Here is a 27,915-nt window from a genome sequence, read left to right as displayed (position 1 = left end):
CTGTTATTTCATTTTTAAAAAAGAAACTCTCTGTAGGGAAATTTTGTAAGGAAAATTTCAGGAGTAAAGAAATACTCATGAAAGGACAGAAAAGATGAAGGATCAGATAAAGACTGATCTTCAGTGGAATTAGGGAGTATAGAATGAATAACTTAGTAATAAGAAAAGCTTATGGGTCCTGATTCATCAAGGTACATATGATTAACATCAGACATATGCTGAAGTAATTTCTATTCAACATATTCTTTAACACGAGTTTACATTTCATTGTTTAGTTTAAAAAAACCTCTTGTTTATTATTTCATCCCTAATATATTTGAAGTATGTCCACTTTGTACTAGCTGGTCCACATAACAGTCAAGTTCCCCAGCCTTCTGTTTTTTGTGTTTTCTATGTTTTGACCTTTCAGATATTCCGTATCTGCATTCTTAATTTTGCATATGCCAGAAATCTCATTCAAGTGCAGATGTACAGAGGACGGTAATGAGGACAAGCGGCAAAGAGCTAGTCACTAATAAATACTAGATCCTCAGATCCCACAGAGGGGAGTATTATGCTTAAACTTGCAAAAATCGTCTAGACAGAAAATAAGATAAATACATGGCAGCACTCATTAATGGATACAATACCTGAACTGAGATTTAAATGTGACTGAAGACGTTCAAAAGGTCTAGTGATTTCAGTTGAGGTAAGCATCTGAAGTTTAAATAGGAAGCAAATGGGAACGATTATAATCCTAATTTACATCTGATTTTTCACAAGGTCTTTGGACCCAGGATTTATTGATACTACTCTGCAAAATATTGATAGAATGTTTGTGATGGGCTTTCCCTTGGATTCAGGCAGTAGGTCTTGGTTACGAGTGCGCCGCAAAGAGGGCTTTACTCATAGCAGTTTTGTGTGTGTACTCTTAGCCTTGCCATAAGCAGAAAGTCTAAGAGAAGGAAGAGGAAAAATGCACTGTAGAGTCCTGCTCTAGTGATGATAATAGTAAGGCAAAGTACTGGGAACAAACAAACAAACACTCATTTCTCATCAAAGTTTTCCAACTTTAGTACAGATGAGATATGAGTTAGGTACAGACAAATAAGGGACTCCAAAGGGCCATTTGCTGATTGACAAGGTAGGTCACAGAATTGTTGTGAAGTGTTCTGCCAAACATGACATAGAAGTGATGCATGAAAAGGGAAAAAAGCATAGACTTTGCACTGAAAAATGGAAGGAAGATTTAGATGGATGTCAACAGAATCTACAAGATTTTGTCATTCCCTTTTCTAAATGTCTGAATTCTATTTAGACCCTTTTATTAACCTACACAATGTTAATGTTGTTAGCTATGTAAAGTTCTGTGTGGTATAAAAAAACTTTCCAAGTCTATCTTCTATTTTTGAGAATCGCTTATTAAACTATAAAGCTCTAGGAGAGCTTCATATCCTCCTTAACCAGGACATCTTTCATTCTTCCTCACATCTTTCTGACAGAAACAATTCAAGTATTTGTCATTTTCCTGAGCTAGCTCTGAGGCTGTTTCTCCTCAGATAAATGAATGCACATTGGGAATTCTTTGAATTAGACTAAGTTCCCCTCCTATTTTGCCAAATAGGAGGTATGAGCACTGAAGAGGATGAGAGAAAGCATCAATGGTGCAGAGTTACCGAAGTATTGAGTGGGGATAAATCTACACTGCAGAATGCAGTGCAATGTAGAAATACCTAAACTAGCTTGAAACAAGTTAGCTTAGGCACTGAAAAACATTTGTCTGTGGCAGGAGGGAGCACAACGTGGGCTCGTTTACTGTGCTGCTAAGCATGGCTCAAAAATGGACAAGTTGGAGGAAAGTACCAAATACACTGATGTACAGGTGGCTCAGCAGAGATTTTGCGTATACATTTACTACCAAATAGGCAATTTAGGCTGTCCATCTCAATAGCTTCACTTTGCTCTTTACTGTATCTTTAATGGCCAGAAAAGCAAACCGATGACACTGTGACACCAGTCCCTGAGGCACCCTGACACTGGCTGTTGCGGTCCCCCGGGGAGGCTCCTGCTGCTCAGAGAGTGGGTACAGAGCCCTGGGAACAGAAGGGACAAAGCTGAGAGGTCACAGCATCAACGCTACTCTGGCCCAATGGCTTTTCCATGTGTTTTGCATGGACTTGTTACAGCTACTGACAAGCAAGGGTGGCATCTGAATGAACATATTATCCATAACACATGACAAAAATAAACATGCTCTCGGAATCCAGTTCTTTCCTCAGATTCGCGCACACAATATTCATTAACTGCAGTATTACTGGTATTATTGCTACAATGAAATTTATGTGAATAAACCTAAGGGAGAAATTTGGCTTGTAGTACGCAAAGTGGTTCCAATAAATCCTGAATATTTTAGAATAATAAATATTTGTACAGTGATGCTGATCAACGCTGCTTTATGAGTTATATTAATAACAGTGCCAGACTTCAGATTTTATTCCTATTATGAATGATGTAAAATTCAAAGGAATTTGATTCCACATCTCTATTCGTATTTAATAGCTGGAGAAGCCTGCTTGAAGCTCAACTTCTAGTAAACACTGAGGGGGCAAAAAGAAAACTCCGGTATTTAATAAGTAAATTGCCCCTTTAAACAGCTACCACTGAATCTGTCTTTATCATAACATGGTAATAAATGGGCAAGGGGGGACTGACCTGAAAGCCGGTACTTTCTACAGATGCAGTGGCAGCTCTAATGATTTCTAGCCAGTGAGGACCCCTTCTGCACGCAAAGTGCAGGGTACTGTGCAGGTGCAGTGTACTTTCTCTGGCAAGGTGGTACTAGGCTTGGTACCATCATGTCCATCACAGCCCTATATTGCAACCTTCATGCTTAGCACAGGAAAGAAATGATTCAGACATTCAGGTCTTCCCCAGCAGAAGTGACATCCCTATTTCAATTCCATTTTTAATGTGATTTGCATTTAAATTTGACTGTAAGTGTACTGGTCTGTGATGTAGTGTTTATGAACAACTCCAAAACCTTCCCACCAAGCCATGTTACTTTCCTTTCCCATCACAGGCCCCAAATTTTAATCAAAATGTCACGGATGTAACTGACTGCAGACTTCGGCTTACCCTGTTCATAAGGTCAAGATTAATTGCCTCAGAGAAAACAACATATTTGAGGCCTAGGTTTTCTGAATGCTTCTGTTAGCAAATTTATTTATGCTCACAAATCTCTCTTAATGTAAAACTTTTTTCGAATTATTTTCTAACTCAGGGATACGCCGACCTGGAGTATAAGAAAAGGAGGGCATTCTTTGCTGACGTTGCCTTTAATTACAGAGCGTAAGTACAAGGCTGCTGAAGAGAGACTTCAGCGGTCCACATGCGCTTTCAGACATCTTCATGTGCAAGAAATACCAGAGACTTAATCTTTCATCAATGAATCAATGGGGCTGTCTTTTAGAAAACAGAATTCAGCCACAGAAGCTTTCACTCCATATGAAATAGAGTTTTCCCACAATGCAGCAAATATACCTTAAGATAAAAATCTTAGGATTGCATTCACTTCTCCTTCAGTGCAGTATTTTGTCTTAGCAGAGGTGATTTCTCAATATGACTCTTTCATTTCAATTTTGCAGTTCCTTTTAGGACTAGCTCCTAAAGGCTAATCTTTTTCAAGGAATTATAAGGAACTCTGTTTAGGAACATATTTTTGACAAAGAAAAGCAATTTGCTATTTTTGTTATTTTTTTGACAAAATGTCTCTAGCCATGGACATTAGCTACCTAAAAACCTCTCAGATCTTGTGTGGGTGATGGAAAATGTTTCTGCTTCTATGTGTAAAACTTCACCAGAATCACACTGCTGTCTGACAGAATCAATCAGATGTATCGGTACAACTGTTCGTGGATTATCAGCCTCATGGTGTCCAAGAACTGGTGAAACGTCCCAAATCTTGACAGACTTCTATTTGAGTACAGTTTTCTCACTGCCACCATATATCACAGCTAGTGCAGCACAAAAGCTCACACTGAACTGACTCAGAGCTACTGAAGAAGCAACAGTGAGGAAGGGGAGAGAAGACCACCCATCAGAAAAGTTAGTGATAACCACGCAGTGTATGCCTGGGCAGCTCTCTACTGATGAGTTTATGAATGCTTCTCTGCGATGATACTGTGCTGATCACATCCTGCAGGGATGGACCCTCCAGGCACACATTGTGTTTTGGTTGCTAGATTGCCTTCAGCAGAGGTAAGCGTAAGCCTGAAAGCCTCTTTTTTCTTCTGTAAAGCAGAACATGGCTCCCTTTCATACCATATCCCTCTGTTTCCTCCCCACACTGGAACAGAGGAGAAAATGCACACATTAGAGCCTACCAAGACAAATAAGTTGTTAAATATGTAGTATTTCACTGTTTCTATCTTCGTTACAGCAAATATTCATGGTGCAGGCAAAGAAAATAATACTCGGAAACTGAACTTGAAATCTGCTTCAGACACATGCATTATTTCCTCTCTTCATTACAGAGGAGACCCTTTGCCTTGCATCGAGTACACAGCGCAGGAGACTGCAACTTGGTGAGTTTATTACTTATACTCCGACCCCTGGGCCATTCCACTGCAGTCGCAGGGAAGTCTGGCAATATGTGAGACAGTTACAACATTTTAAAACCATATTTATCCATCTCAAACTTTACTCATTGGTTAAGTGTCACCTTTTGGTCATTTGTTTTGCAGAAAGCCATTCTCAGGGCTGGTCTTAACTATTCACTTTCTAGAACAAAATGCATTTTCCCGACCATCTCCCTGCCTGCCAATCCCATCAAGATATCAGAAGCCAGAAAACATCTGGAGCCTATAGTATAACTTCTTCTAACTGACCTCTAGTTAACCATAGCTATGGTGGTGACAGAAATATCACTTTTCCAAACCTGTTACCAGGAGAAAATGCCCATTCACAGGATGGAAGTTCACTCATAGGATGTGGCTAATCCAATGTTCTTAGGACAGACCAGCCTTGCTAGTTCTCCTGCAAGTATTCATTGCTGTTAACATGAATAGGTATCATTCTCTCAAACTGAAGGTAAAGGAAATGTTCGAGTGCCCTTCCAGGATACATCATTTACACTGTAAAAAGGCCTTTGATGTCATAAGAAATGATGCCAAGTTACTTTTATGTGGGTGCAGCATTTCTTCACTGGGGCTTTGTTTCTCCTAAAGATTTGCCACTCAAAAAAAAAAAAACAAACCCAAAACAAAAGCAATCCAAACAAACAAATAAACAAAATTAATTCAATTTGAAGTATGTTTGCAGACTTTACGTGAAGTATGTGATAGATTTGAAAGAAAGTAGAGTTCTTATTTCATATACCTCTGTTTCTGCTTTCTGCCACTAACTTTAATAAATCTCAGTAAGCAGCAATAATTACACATTTGTATGACAACACAAACATAAATATGTCCAAATGTCCCAACTAAGAGCAGAGTCCCAGGATCGTGCAAGGTGGCACATGTGCAAGTAATGAGAGTCTTTGTTCAGAAAAGTTTACAATTTAAATGGAAAGACAGCCTAAAGGTGGGAAAAAGGAAGAACAGTGATCACATTTTATAACTGTGGAACTGAAAAAGTTAAAGCTTAAGTGATTTGCCCAAAATTATACACAAAGTTTATGTCAATGCTTTGGAATGCATTTCCAATGCAGGAATTAAATCCATACACTAGATGTCTCATGCCAGAACCTCAAACACAGGGCCATCCCATCTTTTTCAGTGATTATTTTATTTTAAATGAAATCTACTGTGCCATAGAAAGCTCAAGGGGTGTTGCCCACAATCACATAGAAACCTTGCATCCAACTCATCCAGGCAGTCACATTTTTATTAAGCTCAAGTAGGTTTTTATAGCATCTTTCAATTGTCAAAGATTGATGGTCGGTGTCATGCTCATGATTGCTACTACCAGCCAACAATCTTGGCATGGGATGGTGTGTGGGAATGTCATATTTAAGAAAATTTAATTTTGTGTTCTTTCCTGTTTTTCTCTTTTGTTGCCAACCTCCGTCATTCCAGCCCTTCTCCACCTAGAATTAGTCCCACTGTGGTAACGGAATAGACCTTTAAAGGAGTATCTGCCCATTTCCCCAAACAGCCAGCCCCAGCAACCCAGGTTGTCTTGTTATGTAAAGCTGTTTCCAAAATTAGACCTCCCAATGGTTATCACAGCCCCCTGGGGCTGTGCCCTGAGGTCAGCTGCATTACAGCACAACTTAATTGAGCACTGTGCAATTGAACGGGAAATTTGTAGCACAGACTAAATTCCCTTGGTGTTCACTCTGAAGAGCTGTTGGATGCCTTCAGTTTGTAGCAACATGGTTATAAAAATAAAAACTAATCAAGTGAAGAAATATGACTTTCAGAAAACAGAGGGTACAGATGATCTGAGTTTCTGTTTTCAAGCAGGCTTCTTGGAAGGCCCTTAAACTAAGTAGTCATAAAAGATGTCTTATAGGTAAAAGCTATATAGGAAAAGGAGAATCTAGGACAAAATTATGGGGATGCACCTGTCACATCTTCGTAATAAAGCTGAATAGTGCCACTTTTTTCTAAAAGAATAAAGACATTTATGTAAAATTAGGTCATTGCCTTTAAAGTCTTTCAAGTGGCTGGCTCCATCCTTCGTTATGAGGCTCCTTTCTAGAGTTTTTCATAGACCGTGCTTTCAGCAGTTACTCTTTCCATCTCTGGACTGAAGTACCATCAAGTAGCAGCTTAATGGTCCTTTGAGTGATAGCACCTCTATACGGTGAGGCGTTACACCTATGTGAGACACTACATTAGGGCAAGCTAAATTGCTGTCTGGAAATATCTGCTACTGTATTGACTTTGGAGTGAACTTAAATGATTGCCTTAGAGGTACTTAGAGAGGAGGAACACTTAGCTTTGGATAATTCATCACTAGTCTCTGAGACTGCCTACGTTTCTGTGGTAGTCAATGTTTAGACACACAGTAGAATGATACTTCGATAAAAGAGACCATATGTGCAGAAGTGTAAACAAGCCTGCTCTCTCTAGACTCCAGTCTGGGGATGAACTGTGTACTGGTTCAGATCCTATGCAATCCCACTGAAGTCAGTAGTATTCTATGGGGAAATAAGCCAGGGCAACACTTGAACTATAGTCCTCCTCATTTTTTCCTAATTCTTCTATGGAAATGGCCCAGTCTCCTGTGGCTTTTGCAATAGTGACAGCAGCCACTGTTTCCCTCTGTTCTTTTAATTTTTTTTCCTTCTAAGGTTTTCCTCCCCCCCTTCATTCTGGTTCATTACTCCCACACTGTGTAAAACATTCGTACAAATGAATAGAGCCATTACCAGGGACTGGCTATCACCTCCATAGCAACAATAGCATCACAAAAAAAATACAATACAAAAACAACAAAAGGTCATTTTCCGTAGCCAGCATTTCCAAGAATGATCTCAATTTTCATAAAACAATGTTTATAAAATTGTTAACACCCTAGGGCCATGTCTGAACAAAAATAACCATTTCTATAAGGTTCTTTGCCATCCTATTACTACTTGTTTACTTTGCAAAAGCTAAATATATTCCAAACCACAGCTCTAAATCCAAGCACCATCAAGTCTGGGAGAAGCTTGAAGCCTGTGCCCAAATCTGGTTATATATATTTTTCTTCAGCTGGTCTCTTTTTGTATAATGGGCTAAATGCTTCAAGAAGTTGGCATGTCTTTCAAATACATAGCCCATGCCAGGCATTTTGAACTGCAGAAGTATGAACCTCTTTGCCTGTCCAGATGTTACTCTTCAGTATCAGAAAATGTGCTTTTTTAGGAGGAGGTTTGTCAGAGTCAAATATAGGCTAGGCTTCAGCATGGAGATGGAGGGACTGGCATTTCAAGTTGTACTCCAACATAGAGAGGGAGGAATTACCTGACTCATTCCATCCCTAAACTGTGCAACATAGAGAGGGCCACAGCCTCAACTTTCTCCCTGGGATTTCCCTGGTACCTCCAACACTCTTATACCTAAGCAAGAAACACTTCTGAATCAGGATTAGAGTCCTGTTACATTAAAGGAGGGCGTAGGAAGGGATAAAACAGATTTGCTGAACAGAACCCACCTTCTGCAGGAAAAGTGAAACAAAAAACCCTTATGCTTTGCTACATGTGCCAAGGCATCAGCTTCCAAGCACCAGGTGCCCCGAGTTCAGATTTTTAGACCGTTGCCTATGCTGGGGGTTTATGCCCCTCTGTGAATCTGTAGATAGGGCAGATAAGTACTGCTTTGTTGAGGTGGGTCATGCTATATGGCTTTTGCTTTTCAGGAGAGAAGTCTACAGGAAGCTGAGCAGCCTTTACCCTACTCATGCCTGTACACAGTACCTGGATGCTTTCCAGCAGCTGGAGAAATACTGTGGCTACCAAGAGGATAACATACCTCAACTTCAGGACGTCTCCAGATTTTTAAAAGGTCAGTCGTTATGAAACATGGTTTATTCTAGGGTTTCCTGGATATGTTTGTACACCACATACACACACAAACCATCTCGTAGGACCCAAGCTGGCAAGCAGAGCTGATTAGCTGTAGAGTTCCCTCATGCAAGATGAGCTGTAGCACAGGACATTAATACCAGGCATATCTAGGGACCAAGCTGTAAGTTAGCTTGTGTTTGCTCTGTAAGTGGCTGCAATCGGTGTAGCACTAACCAGCTGATTCCAGTACTAGCAGCAGTACAGTCACAGCAGCATAGCCACAGCAGCACACTGCTCAGCATGACTTCCACACACAGGTTTTCTATGGGTTTGGCTGTATTTTATGCTTCTATAGCTATGCTGCTAGTAAGACCCAAACACAAGTACAGGTGCATACCTCTCAAGTCCACTTTTTTCTGATGCATGAGACAGGATGGCAACATGTGCTCGGGGAAATGATTTCCAGGAGGTCCTTCTAGTCAGTCAGCAGCTACCTTGAAACAACACTGCTTCCTTCTGTCTCCGTGGCCCCACTAAACTCTTTGGTACCTACCATGTGGCTGACAGGAGAGCAGAAAGGCTGTGGTGCTAGTCTGTAAATGCATGAAGATGTGGCCTTAGATGAAAGGACACATAAGATTGCTAGGCTGACCTACCTGCTGTTAGCTGAGGGCTGACTAGCAAGGGGCAGGAGAGGAAGGGAGCCTGCATTATTTTTATGAGGCCACAGGCTGCATGGATTCCCAAGCCCAGGTGGTTTGTGTCAACCACCTGATTTCCTACCGTTATCAAGAATGACTAAAGAAAGGCGGTCTTTAAAGCCTCATTACTTCTTCTCAGTGACAAGGAGATGTGCCAGAGAGAGGAGGACAGCTGATCACTATGATGAAATAAATAAAAAGTATGGCTTAAATTTTAACATATTAAATTTAAATACAATGTTCAGAAAATCAAGTGACCTGCTCCATGTATCAGTAGGTGATGCTAGTAAGCTTGAATAAGCTTTCTGTTGCTGAATAGTTTTCTAAGACATTGCCATTTTTAGGGAAGATTAAGCTGTTCGATGACAAAGTTTTTATTGCACCTTTAGTGTAAGGGAATAGAGGTTTGGCATATGAAAAGCATCTCTCATGAGCACCATCGCATCCAGCTGTAGGAATTTTTCGGTGTATGCCTTATGTATTTTCTCATGTATTTTCCCTTCTATTCAACTATCCATCTTACTTCCCTCCTATAGTAAGTGGACTGATAAGTATTTTTTCTCATGAAGTAGTTGATCTCATCTTATCTCATTTACACAGTAGCTGACAGCAGGGAGCTCCAGAAATCATGTGATGCTGATTTGATTACCACAGATATTCATATTCTTTAAGTGAATCAGGTGATTTTAAAGTGGGAGAATTTAGGATAATGTAAGAATATCCTGTCATAATACTATTTGTATTGCTCATGTTGGTTGACAGGATTTGATTGCCTGGCGTCTGGGCCTGCCCACTTCTTTTGTAGGCTCTGGTTCTAAATTTTCTCTATATACATATTGTCCTAAGGAAAAAAAAATGCAGTAAAAATAGTAATTCTGAAAATTCTGCTAATAACGGTTGGGAAGATGTTCACAGTGAGTTTCAACTCATCTACTATAAACACGGGGTTTCTAGTGTAAGCTAATTGTCTGAACTATTCTGACCAGGAATGAGAATCAGGCACTTCAGAGGCATTTTATTCCATCCTGGAATGGATGTCTAAGGAAAATGGAAAGAATGGCTCTTGGGAGCACTGGTCCTACTCTCCTTAAACTGTAGATAAAACCTGGATTAGTTTAGCCTACAGGCTTTGTAAAAGATTATGCATAGATGAAACAAAGTTTGTTCAAAAGAACTGTGTTTATAGCTAGACACAATTAAGAGTGAGTAAGCTATTTTAGTCCCATTATATGGGGCTTTGAACTGATATCTTACTTATCTTCAATGATTCCCTCTAATAGGTCATTTCACTATGCAGAATACTTTCTAGAAAAGTATGAAGATTGACATTATTGCAAGATCCCTTTGTAACAAACTCAGTCAGAAGCATCTGCAAGGTCTGTAAAATCTGTGTTAGACAGCCTCATGCCAAGCAGCCACTGGGTGAGGGGTATGATTTATAAGGAGTTCTTCTGATTTATTATTAATTTGGGTGGCTTTTACCACCAGCATCAGCAAGGCCAGGATTTTTGCTTCTTACAACTCATCAATCAACTGTGTGCTTAGGCTCTTTCCTGTGTCACAGGTGTGCAGTGCTCAACCAACCAAACCTTAACCAAGCTATAGGCTGTGATGTGTCTCCCAAAATTCCTTGGCATACAGTGGATGTATTTCAACTACAGCCTATGTGGAGATGCATAGTGCAGTTCCTCCGGTCACTGGTTAGCTCTGGGTGAGCCCCGAACTGTCCCACTCTCCCATTTAGGACATAAATCCCAGCATGTATCTTTGCTAAATACTGCCTCTGAGGACTGGACCATTCTTTAGCATATGTGATGATAAGACTTTATATAGAATAGAATAGAATAGAATAGAATAGAATAGAATAGACTATTTCAGTTAGAAGGGACCTACAACGATCATCTAGTCCAAATGCCTGACCAATTCAGGGCTGACCAAAAGTTAAAGCATGTTGTTAAGGGCATTGTCCAAATACCTCTTAAACACCGACAGGCTTGGGGCATCGACCACCTCTCTAGGAAGCCTGTTCCAGTGTTTGACCACCCTCTTGGTAAAGAAATGCTTCCTAATGTCCAGTCTAAACCTCCCTTTGTGCAACTTTGAAAAAACTCCCCTGGCACAGCTTTGAATATAATAAACTACAGGGATGCAGATTGAGAGAGAGGGATACCCTGGAGAGAAAGTGATCATGTTTTAACCAGCCCACACAGCCAGATAAACTTCCATCTTCTCTTTTACTCAGCAGTATCTGTGAACTCAAGCAAGCAATTGCTTTTGACTTCAATACAAGTTGAACTACAAGATCTGTCTAGTGTTATCTGGCCTGCTAGTGAGGCTGGTTTGAACAGAAATGAACTTTACATCATAAGTATTTTGTAATTACTTAAAGGGAGTTTAAATGGTTAACCATGTGACCGTTTAACACAGCAAGTGTTTTTCTAAAGGGTTAGCTAGATGAACCTAGGCACATCTTTCTTTCTAGGAAAGATGTTTGGATTTAGGCATTCATTGTCCTCCACAGCTGGAAGAAATTACAGCCTGTGAACTCAAGCAAGCTCATGCTACAACGCACAGGCCCATATACATGAGTTTTTTAGGCCAAGAATTAAGCCTTACAGATCACTTTAGGTCAACTGCTCAAGACCTTCTCTTCAACTCATTCTGATTTCACAGATCTTTGGGAAGCAGGTCCAACCAGCCACACCCCCAGTTCTCTGCTGATTGCTGGCTTTATTGTGCAGTAGTGAAATAAAAGTTCAGATTTTGCAGATATTACCTGCAGCAGATCACTTTTTCCTATGGCTTTTCAAGGCAACTGGCCAAGTCTGTTCCATCAGCAGACTGTCTGATTCACTGGCCTATATTTAAAAGGGCATCTCGAGGAACATAAACTGTCATTTTCATTTTCCCTCCTGCTCGTCCAACATGGATGCTAAAGCAATATAAATTTCCCTAGACTCTTTCATAGTCCTTCCAAAACTGAGTTACTTAGGGCTTGATTCTTGTCTGATATATTTTTCAGCTGGTGCACAGACTCAGAATTTAGCCCAAAGATGACCAGATTCTGAGATTTTCACATTCCTCTGGATTGGCTTAGTATGGCATCAGCAGCAAGGGAGTACCCTTCTTGTGCCAGCTCCTGGCCAGTGCCTAAGGAGACATAGTTGATGGTCTGTCTATTCCCCCAAACACCTTGCTTTCTTAATTGGGGAGGGGGGAGAATAGTAAGCTGCTTTACAACCACTTCTGATTCCCTGGTTAACTCTGATGCCTTTGCTCAACATATAGACAAAGATAAAGACATAATCTCCATAAGGTTTTTTTGCTGTTGTTCAGCTTTGAGGCAGTTCTTTATGCATTACCTTTGAATTCAGTGGAGCAATAGAAGATAACCATGGCAAATGCTAACCACCTAGTCCCTCACATTGTCAGGTAGAAGCATTCCTTGCTGTCCACTCTTTTTTTGTCCTATATAGCTTCAGATGTTTTGTCATTTCTAATTCTTCCAGTGAAGCCTTTTTTTTCCCTTTTCTTCTCTCTCTCTGTCCTTTTTTTTTTTTTTTTTTTTAAATGAGAAATGTGCTAATAGCCAGAGAGAGCAAGACAAGAAATGCTGGAGGAAACATTAAAAACCAAACCAAAACAAATCTTGTAAATGGCTTGGTTTCTGGGTGGGATTTTTTTTTTGTTTACATAAAATAAATTAGGTTCCAGGCTTCATTACACAATAGAATATGGATAGAGAAGGGAGAATAAAGCCATTTCTGAATTTTTTTAAAATGTAGTTTTATGCTTTAAAGAAGATGAAATGTCATTTATGGGAGCTGAGAATGCAACACAGATTTTGAATATAGGACTTCAAAAAGATTATCATTGGCTCTCTTTTAAAGCAGTGATTTTCAATTTTCTTAGCTTTGCAGACCACCAACATGTTTCCCATGGAAATGTAGATTTTGTATCCTGCTGACCATAGGACTGGTTATTTTGTTAGTTGTCTTTCACAGACCTTTTGTAGTAATTCAGGGTGTCCTGGGGTAACACTGATAGTGCAAGCTGAAATCATGGTACAAAAGTATTGCATTCTTCTGTCCTGTTCTATGGACACATGCAAAGCAAAACACGTACGATCACATTACTGGAAGGCTGTGTAGTTAGTTCTAGACAAACATAATGGTGAAAAAAACTAGAAGGGAAAAATAGGTGAAAGCACTGATGTAAACTCTGATGTTAAACGGTTAAGGGCCAAATTCGAGCACCCTTATCTCTGATGAGGACCTGTTTGCTCTTTCTCCTGCGTGTTCCCATTCTAACAAAGTCCAGGCAGAAAGACAAAATTGATAGAAAGTTTTGCCAGTGCTGAGCTAGTTTATACATGTGGAGCATGCACTGACAAAGGGAATAGTATTGTGCCAATTCTGTCTCTGGGGTATGTTGAACTAGGCCCATTGAGGAACAGAAGAATTGCCTAGACTGGAGCAGACCCATGGTCCACCTACTTCTGTCTTCAACAGTGCAAGGTACTGGGGGTTTCAGTGCAGGGAATAAGAAAGTCTGCAGGAGGGGGCTAAACAGTAACCCAGCATCAGGGAAGAGCCAAGTGCTCTCAGACAAGGGTGGGGGTGGGCTGTGTCCCTTATCTAACTCCTGTTTTTCTTTTACATTTGCTATACAGGAAATGAGAGAGATAATCCAAGAATTAATAGACTAGCCAGGACTGAAAATGCAGGTCCTGTCCTGTTTGATCATTAGGATCGTATGTGACCTCAGACACATCACTGACATGTGGGACATATAGTAGATAAATGTGTGTAAATGTGTTAAAAATGTAAACTGGGGTAGACAGTTCTCCCATAACTCATATCATTGCTGTGTGAATACGTGTAGGATGGATGGCTAGGTGATTTGATGTTGCAGTAATTGGACCCATAGCAGTACAGGGGCAAGCTGATAACGATAAGCCAGGATGTTCCTCCTGTGCTTAGGTGGAGGGAGATACTGCAACAGAGCACGAAGGTCCTCTGAAACTGCTTACCTGAAGTAAATGTGCCATGTAGTTAACCCTAGAAATGCCTAAATTTGGTCTCGCTTCCCTTTGCAGAGAGAACAGGTTTCCAGCTGAGACCCGCTGCAGGACTGCTGTCTGCTCGTGACTTCCTTGCCAGCCTGGCATTTCGTGTCTTCCAAAGCACACAGTATATAAGGCATTTCTCTTCTCCTATGCATTCCCCGGAACCGTAAGTTCGATGCCCTGGCACAATCCTGTCCTTCTGAATGTGTTGGGGATGATTCTCTTGGGAATGCCTCTGGAGCTCTGTCCATTAGTCCACAGAATGAAACAATTTAAGAAACTGGTAGCTGGAGAGTTAGAAGGGGAAGTCATGCATGAGAGGGTGTGGGTCTCTGTCTCTCTTGCAAAGTTGTCTGGGGAAGGAAAAGACTGGAGAATATCTGGTTTAATCTTTTCATCCTGCCTTCTGTTACCATCTGCTGGGGTTTGATTCCCTGCTGTGAAACTCTCCCAGTAAGTGCTGGCCAGACAACAGCAATTACATTTCATGAGAAATTACAAGTTCGCACAGATGCTTTTGTTGTATGCTGGGACAAAACAGGGGCCTTTCAAAGACGTTGTGACATAGGAGACTGGTGCCCGTGCCATCCCAAGTGAGACAATAGCCAAGGTAGTGGGGGGCAGCTGGCTTCCCATAGCAGAAGGGAATGCTCTGTTACACTCCCTGCAGAGCCAGGCCAGGTATGGAGGCAGCTACTGCAGAGCAGCCCTCACGCTACCTCCCTTTGGGGGTCTATCAGCTAAAGTCCTTTGTGGGAAGTTCCTGTAGGGCAGGAAAAGAAACCTTTATTAAACATGAAGGTCACTTGTTTTCCAGAGACTGCTGCCATGAGTTGTTGGGTCATGTTCCCATGCTAGCTGACAAGGAGTTTGCCCAGTTCTCACAGGTAAGAAGCTTGTTCTGCTGGCTGTTTAACCAACTGCTCTGGATAGCAGGCCAGACGTGCCTCAAAGGCGTGCAGCTCACCGTGCTTGAAACGCTATTTTAAGACTTGATTGTGCCTGAGTCACAACCTCCAGGGGTGGTGGGCTAGCAGTGGCCTGGGAGACATTTACTCCAAGGGAGTGGTAGCATTGTGCCCTATGGACATCGTGTAAAAGGAAGGGCAAACAGTGCTTGTGGGACTTCTCTGTGGGAGGGCCGTGTCAGTCTGCGGAAGGATGCCAGTGGAGCCTCTGTGGTGCTGCGTGTTTGAGTTGTACTGACTACGCTGTTCCCTGGCTTCCTGTCCTACACCACATGAACTTAACCAGCAACAGCCATCGAGGCCCCAGGCTGGTTCTGTCTCTGGATGTACATTTTTATCTCACATGATACTCTAATTGTGTCCATCACCATGTCATTCATTAGAGATGTTTTTCATTTTACAACTCACCGAATTCTCACAGCATTGCTCACACTGGTGAGGAGGCTCCAAAAAGCAAACAGGGCTTCTTTGTACAATAAGGGACTATTTAGTATGAGCAGCCAGTGTCAGACCTAAGTGAACTCAATGACCTCTTATAACTAAAGACTTCAGAACTATGAAAGTGCCTTAAAGACATAGCAGAGTGAAGACGATAACTCATGTTCTAGGCTTATCAATCAGTGGCCAGTGTGGAAACTGGCAATAAGAGCAGAGGGGTTACATGATATAGGTCCCTGTCAGACTATCTTAAAAAGAAAGCCAGTTCACCTCATATAATGTGGTTTCCAGTTACATCGACTTGGATACATGCCAGTTTCCATTTTGGTCATAAATATTGGTTATTATCAGATTCAGATGAGTAGTACTTAAAATATCCTAGTGGTCTATAATTTATTCTGGAAGAAACCTCTTCAGTTCAGTTCAGTTCAATACCAGAACTGAAGACACATTAGAAATAAGAGATTATAGCAATTTCAAAACTTTCAGCTTTCCTCTTTTCCCATCTGTAACACAGACTATACAACATGGGATTACATTAAATGAATTTTCACATTTCACTTTTTTTTTTCACAAAGTATTTTTACAGTTGAAATTCACCCCATGACAATTCTTTTTTGTTGCATTCAACATGAGACGATGAATGGTGAAAATGCCCTAATTTTGTTTGTTTGCTGCATAATATGGGTCCCGGGATAGCTAAGAAGAGACATCTACAGATTCCTATTGTGAGAATAACAATTAACAGGGAGTACAGATGAGAGTAAACAGAATCATCCCTGCATGGATCTAACCCACTCATAAGGGCTGTCATAAAGAGAGTGAGAGACAGAAAGGTAATGGCAAAGATAAAAACCACCTTGCTGTCCTTCCTTCTCATACCTCCCTGTAAATCTCTGCCAGCGATAGTCCAGCATTAAGCCAAGAGATGGTTAACTTTACACAGAGAACGCTGAGGATTAAACACTCATCTAATGTGGCTCCCAGTGGTATGTAGCTGGGGGCCAGGGAGAGGTAGGCATCCTGGAAGCCATGGAAGGTCATTCTGGGTGACAAAAACAATGAATAGTTCATGCTATTCATGCTAGAAATGATGTGGTCCTCCCCCTTCCCCTCTTTCTCTCCCTTGGGCTGAATAATCACACTAATGTAACACTGCCTGCTTGCTTACTTGCTTTAGGATATTGGACTGGCTTCTCTTGGATCATGTGAAGCGGAGATTGAGAAACTGGCCACAGTAAGTACAGATGGCAGTTTAATATTGGAGGCAAACCCCAAACGATTCACTGCATATCCCTTACCGTGCAGGGAAGGCTCTTCTCCAGTGTCTCAGATTAGCTACAAAAATGGGACCATTGGCAGGATTGTCTCTTCTCCTCATCCACAGGTTAGGGAGGTGCTGGAGCAGGGCCTGGAGTCCCTCTGGGGGAGCCCAGAAGCATGTGATTCCACCTGAGGAAATGCTTATACTTTTTGCTTCTATAAGAATATGTTGCTGAAGATGAGTTTCTACAATTTCAGCCACGGGAGGGTCCCAACTTGCCTTCCAGATTAACCTAATAGACTGGATACCCAATGTGATTCCTGCATTTTCTCCTATACAAGGTGCAGGGAACCATCAGAATTTGATTCACCCTGTGTTCATTAATCTCACAAAATAGGTGAGCACTTAAAAGTAATTTGAGAGCAGGCACTGTCATTCAGTTCTGAGTCACTAGGCTATATACATCTGCCAAAACAACTCATGTAGCCCCTTGCTGCCGTCTTAACTTGTTCTGAAAGTGGGCTGGAGGCTAGATGATTTTTTTTCTGATAATGACAGCCATTTCCCAGTCTTGATGATTTTTTCAGGGGAGGAGAGGAGCCTTACCCTCACCCAGCTGGGGGAGGCTCATTCAGGAAAGGAGGTGGATGGGAGGAGGCTGTCACTACTGAAATTCCTCACCCAGCCCACAGCCCCACTCATGGTGAAGTGGAACGAGTCACTGTGTGAAGGAGATTATGGCTCACCTAAAATCTATCTGCACGTATCTGTCCTTGGGTCAGGACTAGGTAAGAATAACAGTATTTTTAGAGTTTGGAGAGCAAAAGGTACCAGTGCTGAATTTTTCGTAGCATCATTCAGGTCTTGGGCTGGTGATGTGAGGGACTATGTGGGAAGAGGCAGTGACACATCCACATTTCCTCTGCAATTTCCCCTCTCTGGGTCTAGAGAGGCTAGAGTAAGATTAAGATCCATGGCTTTGCTAGGGTTAAAAGAATTATGGGTCCCGGAGAGCCATTTTGTATTGTTACCCAGGTCTTGGTGAGACTGGGTGAAGGCCAGTGGCTTACATAGCATTCCTCTGCAAGCACCCCTCCCTGACCCTGGACTGGCTAGGACTAGATTAGAGATAGGGTTAAGGTTAGAAGAATGATAGGTCTCATAGCTGAAATAGTCATATCCTCTAAGGTTTGGGGAGGTAGAATAAGGGCACCTTTTTGAAAGGGCTACCTGCAGTTCAGGATCTGTGAGAATACAGTTTTGTAAGTGCCATTCAAGTATTCTGAACAGTAAACATATTCTGGATTAACATCTCAATCTTCAATTGTTTGAAAGCTAGACATCTAATCTAGGCTTATTGTTTAGGTTCCTTCCCTAGAAAGTAAAGATAGAGAAGAACCTGTAACGTATTCACGATCGTGACATAGATGTCTAACATAAATTCTTTTTTCTCTCTCGAAGCTCTGTCATTCTCTGTTCATTATGAAGAGAAAGTAGGTAACTAACTTAGACGACACAACAACATTTAAGCTAACTGAAAGTTTATTTAAGGAATCTCAACTTTGCTTGTTGCTATGGTCTATAACGTTTGTAAGACAAACTTTGAAATACAGTTATTTCATTCAGTCCCTGAACTTCTCTAAGCAGGTAGATCCGTGCACAAGAGATGGGAAATTGCCAGTGTTCATGTCATCCACAGAGTGCCACTAGTACCCTGTCTTGTACCCTGTTAAAACAGTGAGAGCCGAAAGAATCTCACTAACTAAAAGCCAAATACAGGATATCTAAGGAAACACTAAAAATAATTCCTCCTCCTCCCATGTCTCATTCTCCAGTCAAAAAGACTTTCTGCAAAATGAGGAGATACTTGAAAGACTTTTCACTGTGAAATAATAAGAATCAAGATTATTAATGCAATAAGAATGCAGAATTATTAGCTGAACTATAGAGAAAGCAGCTCAGGATTCTGCAGAAAGAAAGATCCTGGCATGCTGTTTCTTAGTGGCAAATTTGCAGGCTAAACCCAAGTCATCAAAATTATAAGACATGCAAAAAAGGGTGGGAGAAAGAAAGAGAAAGAAAGTAAGAGGCAGAATAGACAGAATAACATAGAGTTTCACGTTATTTTACAAACTGTTTGCAGTTCTTTGAGAAGGGTGCTAAGAATGTAATACTTCTGGCTAAACCGAAGCCAAGGTCTAGCCCTGTGTATGAGGCAGCAAAGAGCTATGTGTCCCTAAAGGAACCTTGAAGAGTTGTGACACAAAGCCATATTCTTGAAGTGCTTCATGTTTTCCATGTTTTTCTTTTGCACGACACCTGTCCAGCTGCTCAGGGGTCAGGCTGTGTCCAGAATTGGTCCTCCACTGTCCATTTCCTTAGATGCTATAATAAGGGAAGGGCTAACATGTTGGCAGAGCCAAGAGTTGCTTCTATCCCACTACTGTCCAGCAGGTGAAGGAAGTATGGTCCTAAGCATGCTTTATTGCAAGAAAAGCCCAGAGAGATGTATATTCTACTGGAGCATGATAAAGATGTAATTGGCATAATCTTAAAGGGTACATTGCTGCTAAGGGATAAGTAATTTTTCAATTAATCTGAATGCTATCGCACAGACATTGAAGGAGGGAAACTGTCCTTTCAAGTACCATTCCTAGGGTCTTGAACCCTCTGTGGGGGTCTACCTGTCCTTTTGGGGACAATGGGTTGAAATCTGTCAGCTTCTACTGACTATAATGAAGCTCAGGGCTAAGAGGTTGCAGGGTAATTTGTAACATTTTCCAAAGAAAGAAGGGGATAGGACTTTATGACTTTATTTATCCATGTAATTACCATTAGCAATTTTTTTTCTTTTTGTTTTGAGAGTGAGAATGGGAAGGATGGCAATTTTTGAAAAAATATGTGTTATAATTTGTGTTATATACGTTGAGAAAAAAAATTTTTCGTAAAATATACAACTATAAAATTTGAAGATACAAAGACATTAAGGAATAAGGGTAAAAGAAAATTAAAGGAAAAATGAGAAGCTTAAAAATGAACTGCCTGTTGTGACTGTTTGTCACAAGTTGTTCTTATTACCAGCTTTATTGGTTCACTGTGGAGTTTGGTCTCTGCAAGCAAAATGGATCAATCAAAGCTTATGGGGCAGGACTGCTTTCATCTTATGGGGAGCTTATGGTATGTATCAAATGTATGGTATTGAAAAATTTCTATAATCCAGTTTTCTGAACTCTCTGGTAAAAGCAAAATATTGTTTCCTTACATAAAACAATATGATTTAAAATACTGATTTTTCTTTTGCAAAGAAATTAATTCTCCCTTCCCAGAAGCTACTGAGTAGGGGAAAAACTACTGTAGGATTGTATCTGTCTTCCACCTAAAGAGGAGAAATGCAACGAAAGCAACCGTCCTATAAAGTATTAGATTTGCTTCTTACTGCTCCTGGCCAGTAGTAATACAGTTGACTTTAACATAAAACTCATGTACCTTTCTGAATTGATCACCAGAGGGCAATATTATGCCTATTATGAACTCTGCTACTTCATCCATGCCATTGACATTCATGAACATATGAATCAGAAAGGCACTGACTGAGCGGACCAAATAAAGTGCGAAGAAACTGTAAATAGCATGGGCACTGAGAAAAAGAAAATGCTTTAGTAGTTTACATTCCTAAATACGTTTCAAGACTAATCCCAGCTCAAGTTTTATGTAGATGAAAATCTGCGTACACAGGTTTGATACTACCCTGCCTGGACAGATTCACTGTGGAAAGAAGGGCTGTACACCTTTACAGAAAGCTTATGGGTTTCCCTTCCTTTGGACAAGCAGCTGATAGGGGAAATACTAGTTTCTCCTCAGTTTCGCAGAGCACTGAAACAAATGATCTGTTTCTAAGTGCAAAAGCCCTAAACTGGTATCAGTAGGTCTCAATTGCTTCAGGTTGTGCAGATACTGGATGATTTTTGGAATTAGTAAGAGCCAAAGGAAAATAAAAAGTACTCTTTTCAAGCATTTTTATAAACCAGAAATAAATTTTTTCATGGGAGGTATATTTTAAGCTTAACACATAGACACAACAGCCAGCTACATGATACATTCATATGGAACCATGGCTGGATTAGCACAGCTTGGACTCCCATAACTGGAGATAGTTGGATTGTTATGACAATAAACATATTGTCATAACAATTGTTATGACAATAAACAAAACTCTCCTAATGGTATACAGGTCAGCCCTCTTCCCAGTCAATTGACAGAAGGAAGAAACAACATGTTAACATATCTCAAGACATGTATAATAGGAGTCCCAAGAAATTTATAATAGGAGTTGAGAGTTAACACATAGAAAGGGGAACCCTCCCAGATATCAACCTTCATTTTACCACCTGCCGACTTTAGCATGGGTTTTCTCCCAACACTTGCAATTTGGAGACTTTTGTGAGCAAACTCGGTGGTATATGATTTGCAGAGCTTTCTCTCTTGATCTCTTTCTACCCTTTTCTTCACTAGACACCAACAAGCTCTTCTGCTTTTGATTAAAGTAGTAGGCAAGAACTGCTTGTTCTCAAAACTGTGCTATATAACAGAAAAATATAACTGCATCTCAAATTCCCTACCTCTAAGGTTGACAGTAGAAGTAGTAACTGTCCTGGAGTTGATAAATGGCAGATTCTTGTCATTACTTTTATCATCAGTAGTTGTTGGGTAATGCTGCTGGATAAACTTTTGATACAGCTAGGTCCACCTAGATCTTCATCCATCATATTACTGAAGTTACATGCAGATGTGATAGCATGTATATTCAATAGGTAGTGAAGAAGCATTACCTCCCTTCCAAAAGTGTGTCCATCTTGCATGTAATACCTAAGACAGTCTGAAGATGGGCAAGTAGTTCACCAGCAATGCTGCTATGTGCCCTGTACAATCTCTATGTGAGCTCTGCAAGTTCATCACTGTGTACCTTTTGGGACAGCAGCTTAGTGGGTCCTGTGCACTACACCTTGAGCATCTGAAACTTCTTGTACACAAATTAATTATATCCATGGCCTTAAGTGCTGAAGTTTCCTTTTACAGCTGACTGATTCATCTCATTTTTATTTGGAACAAAACTGAAATACAGAAATGTTTCCATTTAATCATTCTAGTCTGCATAAGCATCTGATTCTAACTTCAGTACAGACAGTGGCAGTGTGAGTAAAGTGCTCAGGTCCTATGCCTAAGCACCTGCTAGCAACTTGAAAATGTATACCAACAGTTTCTTTTACAGCTGAAGAGAGGAAATATGTGTAGTGCACTGTCTATTTTGTAGAAGGGATTTTTTTAGAAATACAGCAGTGGCTAGGCAGTTTCGTTAGAGAAGATGAAGATTGGAAGATAGTGAGGCTCATGATAGCCTTCAGTTTCTTGCAAAGCTCATTTTGCAGTCTTAGACTGGCTCTTGAGAAAACTCTAGATAGGTTTTGCTACTTCTTGGGAGAAAGCCATTGTCCATCCTGATAATTATCTGCCAGTCTTCTCAGTATGGGCCCAGACATGGGCTTCTGGATGGAGGCCCCAAACTTGATTCCATATCATTTAGCTGACTGGCATATTTGGCACAGGCAGACTCACTGCTGCAGCTCATGTGACACAGGAGACACACTGCAGCAACCTGCACAAAGGAGGGGTTTCCTCATCACTGGAGGCTTCTGAACCAGGAATAGCAGGATGATTTGGTCACTGAGGAGGAAATAAAGGCATGAGTTACTAAGGCTAGGTGCTTGGCTACAAGAAGATAACATCTAACCAGCTGGAGAGAGTGAGCAGCAGTATGTCCAGCTAATGTTATGTGGGACCTTAGCATCAGCAAGGAGCCTGGGAACATCTGTGAACTGCAGCCTGGACTGACTGTCTGTGGGTGTGTGACTGTAACCCAGGGAACCGCATCCTGACTATGAAATCTTCAAAATGTTTTCCTCTTCTCCACAGCACCCACTCTGACCAGTCTGAACTCAGCTTCAGGTAGTTGTTTTCTGTGGATGAGCTGATCCTGTCCAGACTCAGGGCATAACTTGGGAGAAAGGCAGAGGATGAGGGCTAGAGCTAGATGCCCTCTGCATGAGACTTGCACTTGAATCCATGTTATCTAACAAGTCATTTAGTGACAGCAACTAGGTATCAGAAGGGACAGGATAACCATACCCAAGTCTAAATTGAACAGCTGTAATGGGTCTGACTGCTGGCCAACCTTGCCTCCTCTGAACTGTAAGAATTCCTCCCCAACAGCTCTCGGTATTGCACTGTTTATTTCACTATATTCTGTCAGCTGTTCCACATTATCCAAAATGCTTCTCCTATTAATACTCAGCTGGACTCTGTCCTACATACTGTAAAATCTTATGGCTCATACCACACTTCTGGCAGCACTCAATGCTACATATGCTTTTCTTGCAGCACAACAAGTACTTAACTCGTAGAGAGGCCTTTAAGGCCATCCGGTTTCAAGCTGAACTTCCACTGAAATCAATGGGATTTCAGTTCTGCTTCAACACTGACAGCATAGCGGGACCCATGTCAGGTTTTGAGTTTCTGAAATCTTTTCCCATTAGTCCCCAGAGCTTGTAAGATTATAAGAGCAGCCTCATGTTTGTGTATACCATCCATCTTAGATTGTATGAGTGCTCTCCAAGGTTTATTCTTCAATTACACACTGCAAATGAAGAACAGGAAAAACACCATCTTTTAGCATTTTATATTCTTGTTCTTTTTTTTTTTTAAGAAAAGCCCTGTATTAATTTCTGCACCAGTTCTACAGCAAATTGGCCTACTGGTTAAAGCAGGCCTCCAGTGATGAAGAGTTCAGGGTCAGTTCAGTGAAATATCTAAAAATGTGCTTGAGGGTACTGTCTGAATTTTTCCAGTTAGCAGATTGAGCTGAAAGTCTTGTGCAGTGTCACCCACTCTTACCAGTTATTTACAATTACCATGGGAGTTGGCATATGGATCATGAAATAGTGAAGGGAGCTTTCTGAAGACTGGGGAAGAAGAGAGAAAGACAAACAGGCAGATCTCAAAGAAGAGGTGGGTACTAAAAGACTGTCCCTAGGTGGATGGGGCCCACTGTCCAGGCTGAAGGTGGAAAGAAAGGTCTCGACATTGACTGGGATGAGTTGCCTTTTTCCTTTTTGTTTGTACCCAGAACACTTCACCAAAGTGGCCGCGGCGCTCACCAACCTGGCCAATAGGAGGCCAAACCAGCTTTTAGGCACATCTACGGTGCAGTTCAAATGTCACTGGAGCTGAGCTAGCTTTAAACTATATCTCACTTGGGTTTCAGGGAGAGACAAATTGTGCAGGAACTCACTTTAAGCCTGAGTTGCACTGCCTTCACAGGACTCTGTGCAGGTACTAAACAACCAACACCAATACCTACACAATCACACTGTCACCAGCTCTGCTGCTGGCTGGTTTAAATATATCTCCAGTATGTGTAAACAAATGATAGATGTGCCTATGGACTGCAGTGTGGACATAAGTGGCTTCCTTAATCCTCCTGTTTGCCTGAGGGGACAAATGTAGAAGAACCTGAGAAGAACATATAGAAGAACCTATGTGGGCCCAAAACACAAACGTGCACACACAGGGTATAGTGCATATTTATATCTTGGGTTTCAGGGAAGCTTTTGGGCTGCTTAACTGGCATGGAAGCTCTGCAGAAAATACCAGGAGCATTCTTTCTGTTCTTCAGTGCAGCAGGAAATTTGTGACATGTGCTGGGGACTTTGAAATAGTGCTGCACAGGACTGTGAATCTTCTATGATACTAGTTGAAAAAAGCAGCATGATATTATTTTTTCTTCTAGATATTCGGATTTTGGGGGGTGGCATAGACTTTATCCTCCCTGTCTGAGAACGTGGCTATGGTACCCAATCGTACAGCACTGTAATACAGGAAATATATTTTTCTTTTTTCTTTCTTTTTTCTTCTTTTAAAAAATTATTTATTATTTGGTTCATTAACTGCTAATTATGAAAAGCAGCTTTCACCTGTGAAAGAACAGGACTTGATATTACCTTTAACTGTTCCACAAAGAGCATTTCACAGCCCAGTAGGCACTATTTCTTTCTATGTTCATTCACCTGCTTTAACCTGTGTTGTTCCCATTACAAAGTACGCTTTATCAAACAAGCCAGAGTACAAGCCTTTTGATCCAGAAGTGACTGCGGTTCACCCCTATCAGGATCAAGCCTTCCAGCCTGTCTATTTCATAGCAGAAAATTTGGAAGATGCCAAGGCCAAGCTTCAGTAAGTAAAGTGTTTGTGGGTGTTCCCTTTGAGGGGGGCATGCCGGCTCGAATCCTAAACTCAGATACATCTACCACTGGTGCAATAACCATGCCAGGCTATCTCACTGTGCACTTCATCTGCACAGTGGCTTTTTTACAACAAAGTTTAACATGAGATTGTTTATCTCAGAAAAGCTTCCCAGAAAATCATAACTACATGTTGTTATGCCCTGCCCCATGCTTCATCTTAGCAATGCCTTATTTTAGCAACTTCTGAAGTAAATTCTGCAACCAAATAGTGAGAGTAGAGTGCAATCCCACAGCTGGGGTGCCTATGTGCTAGTCCATACAAATAGGAAGTTGTGAAGAGCTGATTTATCCAAGGTCACATGGAAATTTTATAGCAGACTCAGGAATTAACATGGATCAGCAGGGGGCTTAAAAACAAGATTGCCTTTCTCCTCTGGTTATATCTGCACAAGAATGCAGAATCAGCATTCACAGGCAATCTAATTTCTACAAAGTAGCTGACTGCAACCTAAATAACATTATTTCAAATTAGCTTGAGGTGTTTCTAAATGCATTTCTTTGACTGTGTTATGTTATGCAGTAAGGATTTTTTTTTTTAAATTAAGCAGGGTTTAAATTCTGGCCTTCATCTCCAACAGTTAGAACAACATGACCAATTCTGGCTGGAGGCAGGAGGCTGGTTGTGGAGCTACTGGGGAGCATATAGGACCTGCAATGAGGAATTTATTAGAGGAAGAGAACCTGGGCCAGACTTCTTCCTTACTCCCCCCACCTCTTCCCCAGAAGCACTGTCTGCTGGGGTTATAGCAATGGCAAATTAGGCCCCTCGTCTTAAATCTGAAGGTTCACATTAAATTTTTAATGTGTGTAAAAACATGGCTGAGAACTCAGTGGCAGAAGAGAGAGGACTTTCAAGAGCATTTGACTCAGGCAAACCTGAAAAGAACTTACAAGGACAAGGAATACACCATTCTCAGTCTTGAAGGTTTTTCATACATTTTTTCAATACAGTTGCACAGCCAAAGCTGCTCAAAATAACCAAATGCACAAGAATCTGTCAGAACGGAAAACATAAGGCAACATCAGTGCAGGGGCTTCCTACCAGCATGTACTTAATGGAAACATTGTCGAAAATGGCAAGCAATCATGTTTTTTCTTTTAATAGAGACAGCAAAATAGCCCAGGATGCCTAGTATCAACAGGTTTTAGAATTTTATGCAGAAAGAGCTACTCCAGGTTATTTCTTGGAAGTGAAGGCGGCAGACATGCTGTGTTCCTGCATTCCTCAGCTTGTGGTTGTAATAACTCTGAACTGTGTTAACGTAGAGCTGTAAGAGCACAGATGGTTTGAGCCAGCCACGCTGAAAAGCAGGCACTGCAGATCTTTTGGGCTGCAAGTAGTTCAGCCGTGGGGAGGATGTACTGCACCAGACAACGTTAAGGAGTAACAGTGAGGACGTGTTACAGCAGCCTCTGTTCCCTGATAAATCCATGCCTACATACTGAGAAATTAGGTCTTGCAGGTTTTACACTCAGGGAAATGGCTTCTGAACTAGCAGCTCTGTCTTCTTCCCCCACAGAAACTACGCAATGAAGATCAAGAAGCCTTTTTCTCTGCACTATGACCCGTTCACCAGCAGCATAGAGGTTATGAACACACCTCAGAAAGTCAAGAGGGCACTCCACGAAATGAAAGAGGAACTGAAAAACCTCTGCTTAGCCCTTGAAAACCTCTCTTAAATCTACAGCAGTACATCTTATCTGGCACTGAGATACCTGTAGATGGTTCCAGCACTTGAAGATTTAGTGATGAAGTTGTAGTTGCATGTGAAAATCTTTAACCCACAAAACAGTTCTGTCAAGCTAATCTTTTCACTGTAATTTAGGCTGCTGACTTAGCCACATTAATGAGTTCCTATTGAGTATGTTTCAATGACAAAAAAGACCAAATTACTCCAATTTTTGGTAGGTGATATGAACAACAGCTGTTTGGAGTGTATTTGTCTGTTATTATTGGACTCTTACTGTTTTTTTAATTCACCTACCACCTTTTCAAGCTATCTGTCACAAAATAGCACAGTAACTCTTCAGCCACCCGGTCTTTTACTTGCTTCTTAAATGAGATGATCACAATCTTTTAGGTTGGCTAGCTGCCTACAGTTAGCAGTCCTTGCAGCTAGCTCATTTCTGCTAGCAATTACTATCAGCTATTATGCTCACAAACTATGAATCGTTCCCTTATGATGTACAAATGCAAGAGTTTGTAAGAGGAACCCTTTACTTCCGCTCACTATTTATTTTTTAGACACTCATCTCATTCAGTAGCCTTCAAATATGGCAAAATAATTTCCTGTCATATTTGAGATTGCAGAATATTTGTCCCTTGGCTAAAAAAAAGCAGAAAATAATAGGCCCATGATACTCTGGCTCTGTCACATACAAGGATGCTTAATTTGAAAGGAAAATTTGGATTCTGGGAAGGAAATCTGGGTGTAAGAAAGGATTTTCAAATAAACCTTTAAGAAATAGAGTCCCATTGGTTTTTCATGGGATTCAGATACTCCTGGAGACCTTTAAAAATCTTTGTTTCTTATTGATGTCATGATGATTGTAGTAATAACCAAAGGGCCAGATCTATGGAACATCTAGTGTAAAACCTAAGATCAACCACTAGCAGCCATATAGCCTTGCTATGGAAACAATATG

At 41.0% G+C, this 27,915-nt stretch overlaps 1 protein-coding gene across 1 annotated transcript in view; it reads left to right on the top strand.

Moving 5' to 3' along the window:
• LOC127018134 (tyrosine 3-monooxygenase-like) overlaps positions 1-26,949 on the top strand; it is a 31,807-nt gene extending 4,858 nt beyond the window's left edge. Inside the window, exons 4-12 of the mRNA XM_050899560.1 lie at positions 3,260-3,327; positions 4,512-4,562; positions 8,326-8,471; positions 14,273-14,408; positions 15,060-15,129; positions 16,829-16,885; positions 19,994-20,089; positions 25,065-25,198; positions 26,790-26,949. Of these exons, the coding sequence (XP_050755517.1) occupies positions 3,260-3,327; positions 4,512-4,562; positions 8,326-8,471; positions 14,273-14,408; positions 15,060-15,129; positions 16,829-16,885; positions 19,994-20,089; positions 25,065-25,198; positions 26,790-26,949 (918 nt within the window). The remainder of the gene's footprint in view (positions 1-3,259; positions 3,328-4,511; positions 4,563-8,325; positions 8,472-14,272; positions 14,409-15,059; positions 15,130-16,828; positions 16,886-19,993; positions 20,090-25,064; positions 25,199-26,789) is intronic.
• The last annotated feature ends 966 nt before the right edge of the window (positions 26,950-27,915 follow it).

The sequence above is a fragment of the Gymnogyps californianus genome, chromosome 1 (genome assembly GCF_018139145.2).
Source record: "Gymnogyps californianus isolate 813 chromosome 1, ASM1813914v2, whole genome shotgun sequence".
NCBI lineage: Eukaryota > Metazoa > Chordata > Aves > Accipitriformes > Cathartidae > Gymnogyps > Gymnogyps californianus.
Note: the sequence above shows the minus strand (reverse complement) of the source record. Positions and strands in the feature narration are given on the sequence as shown.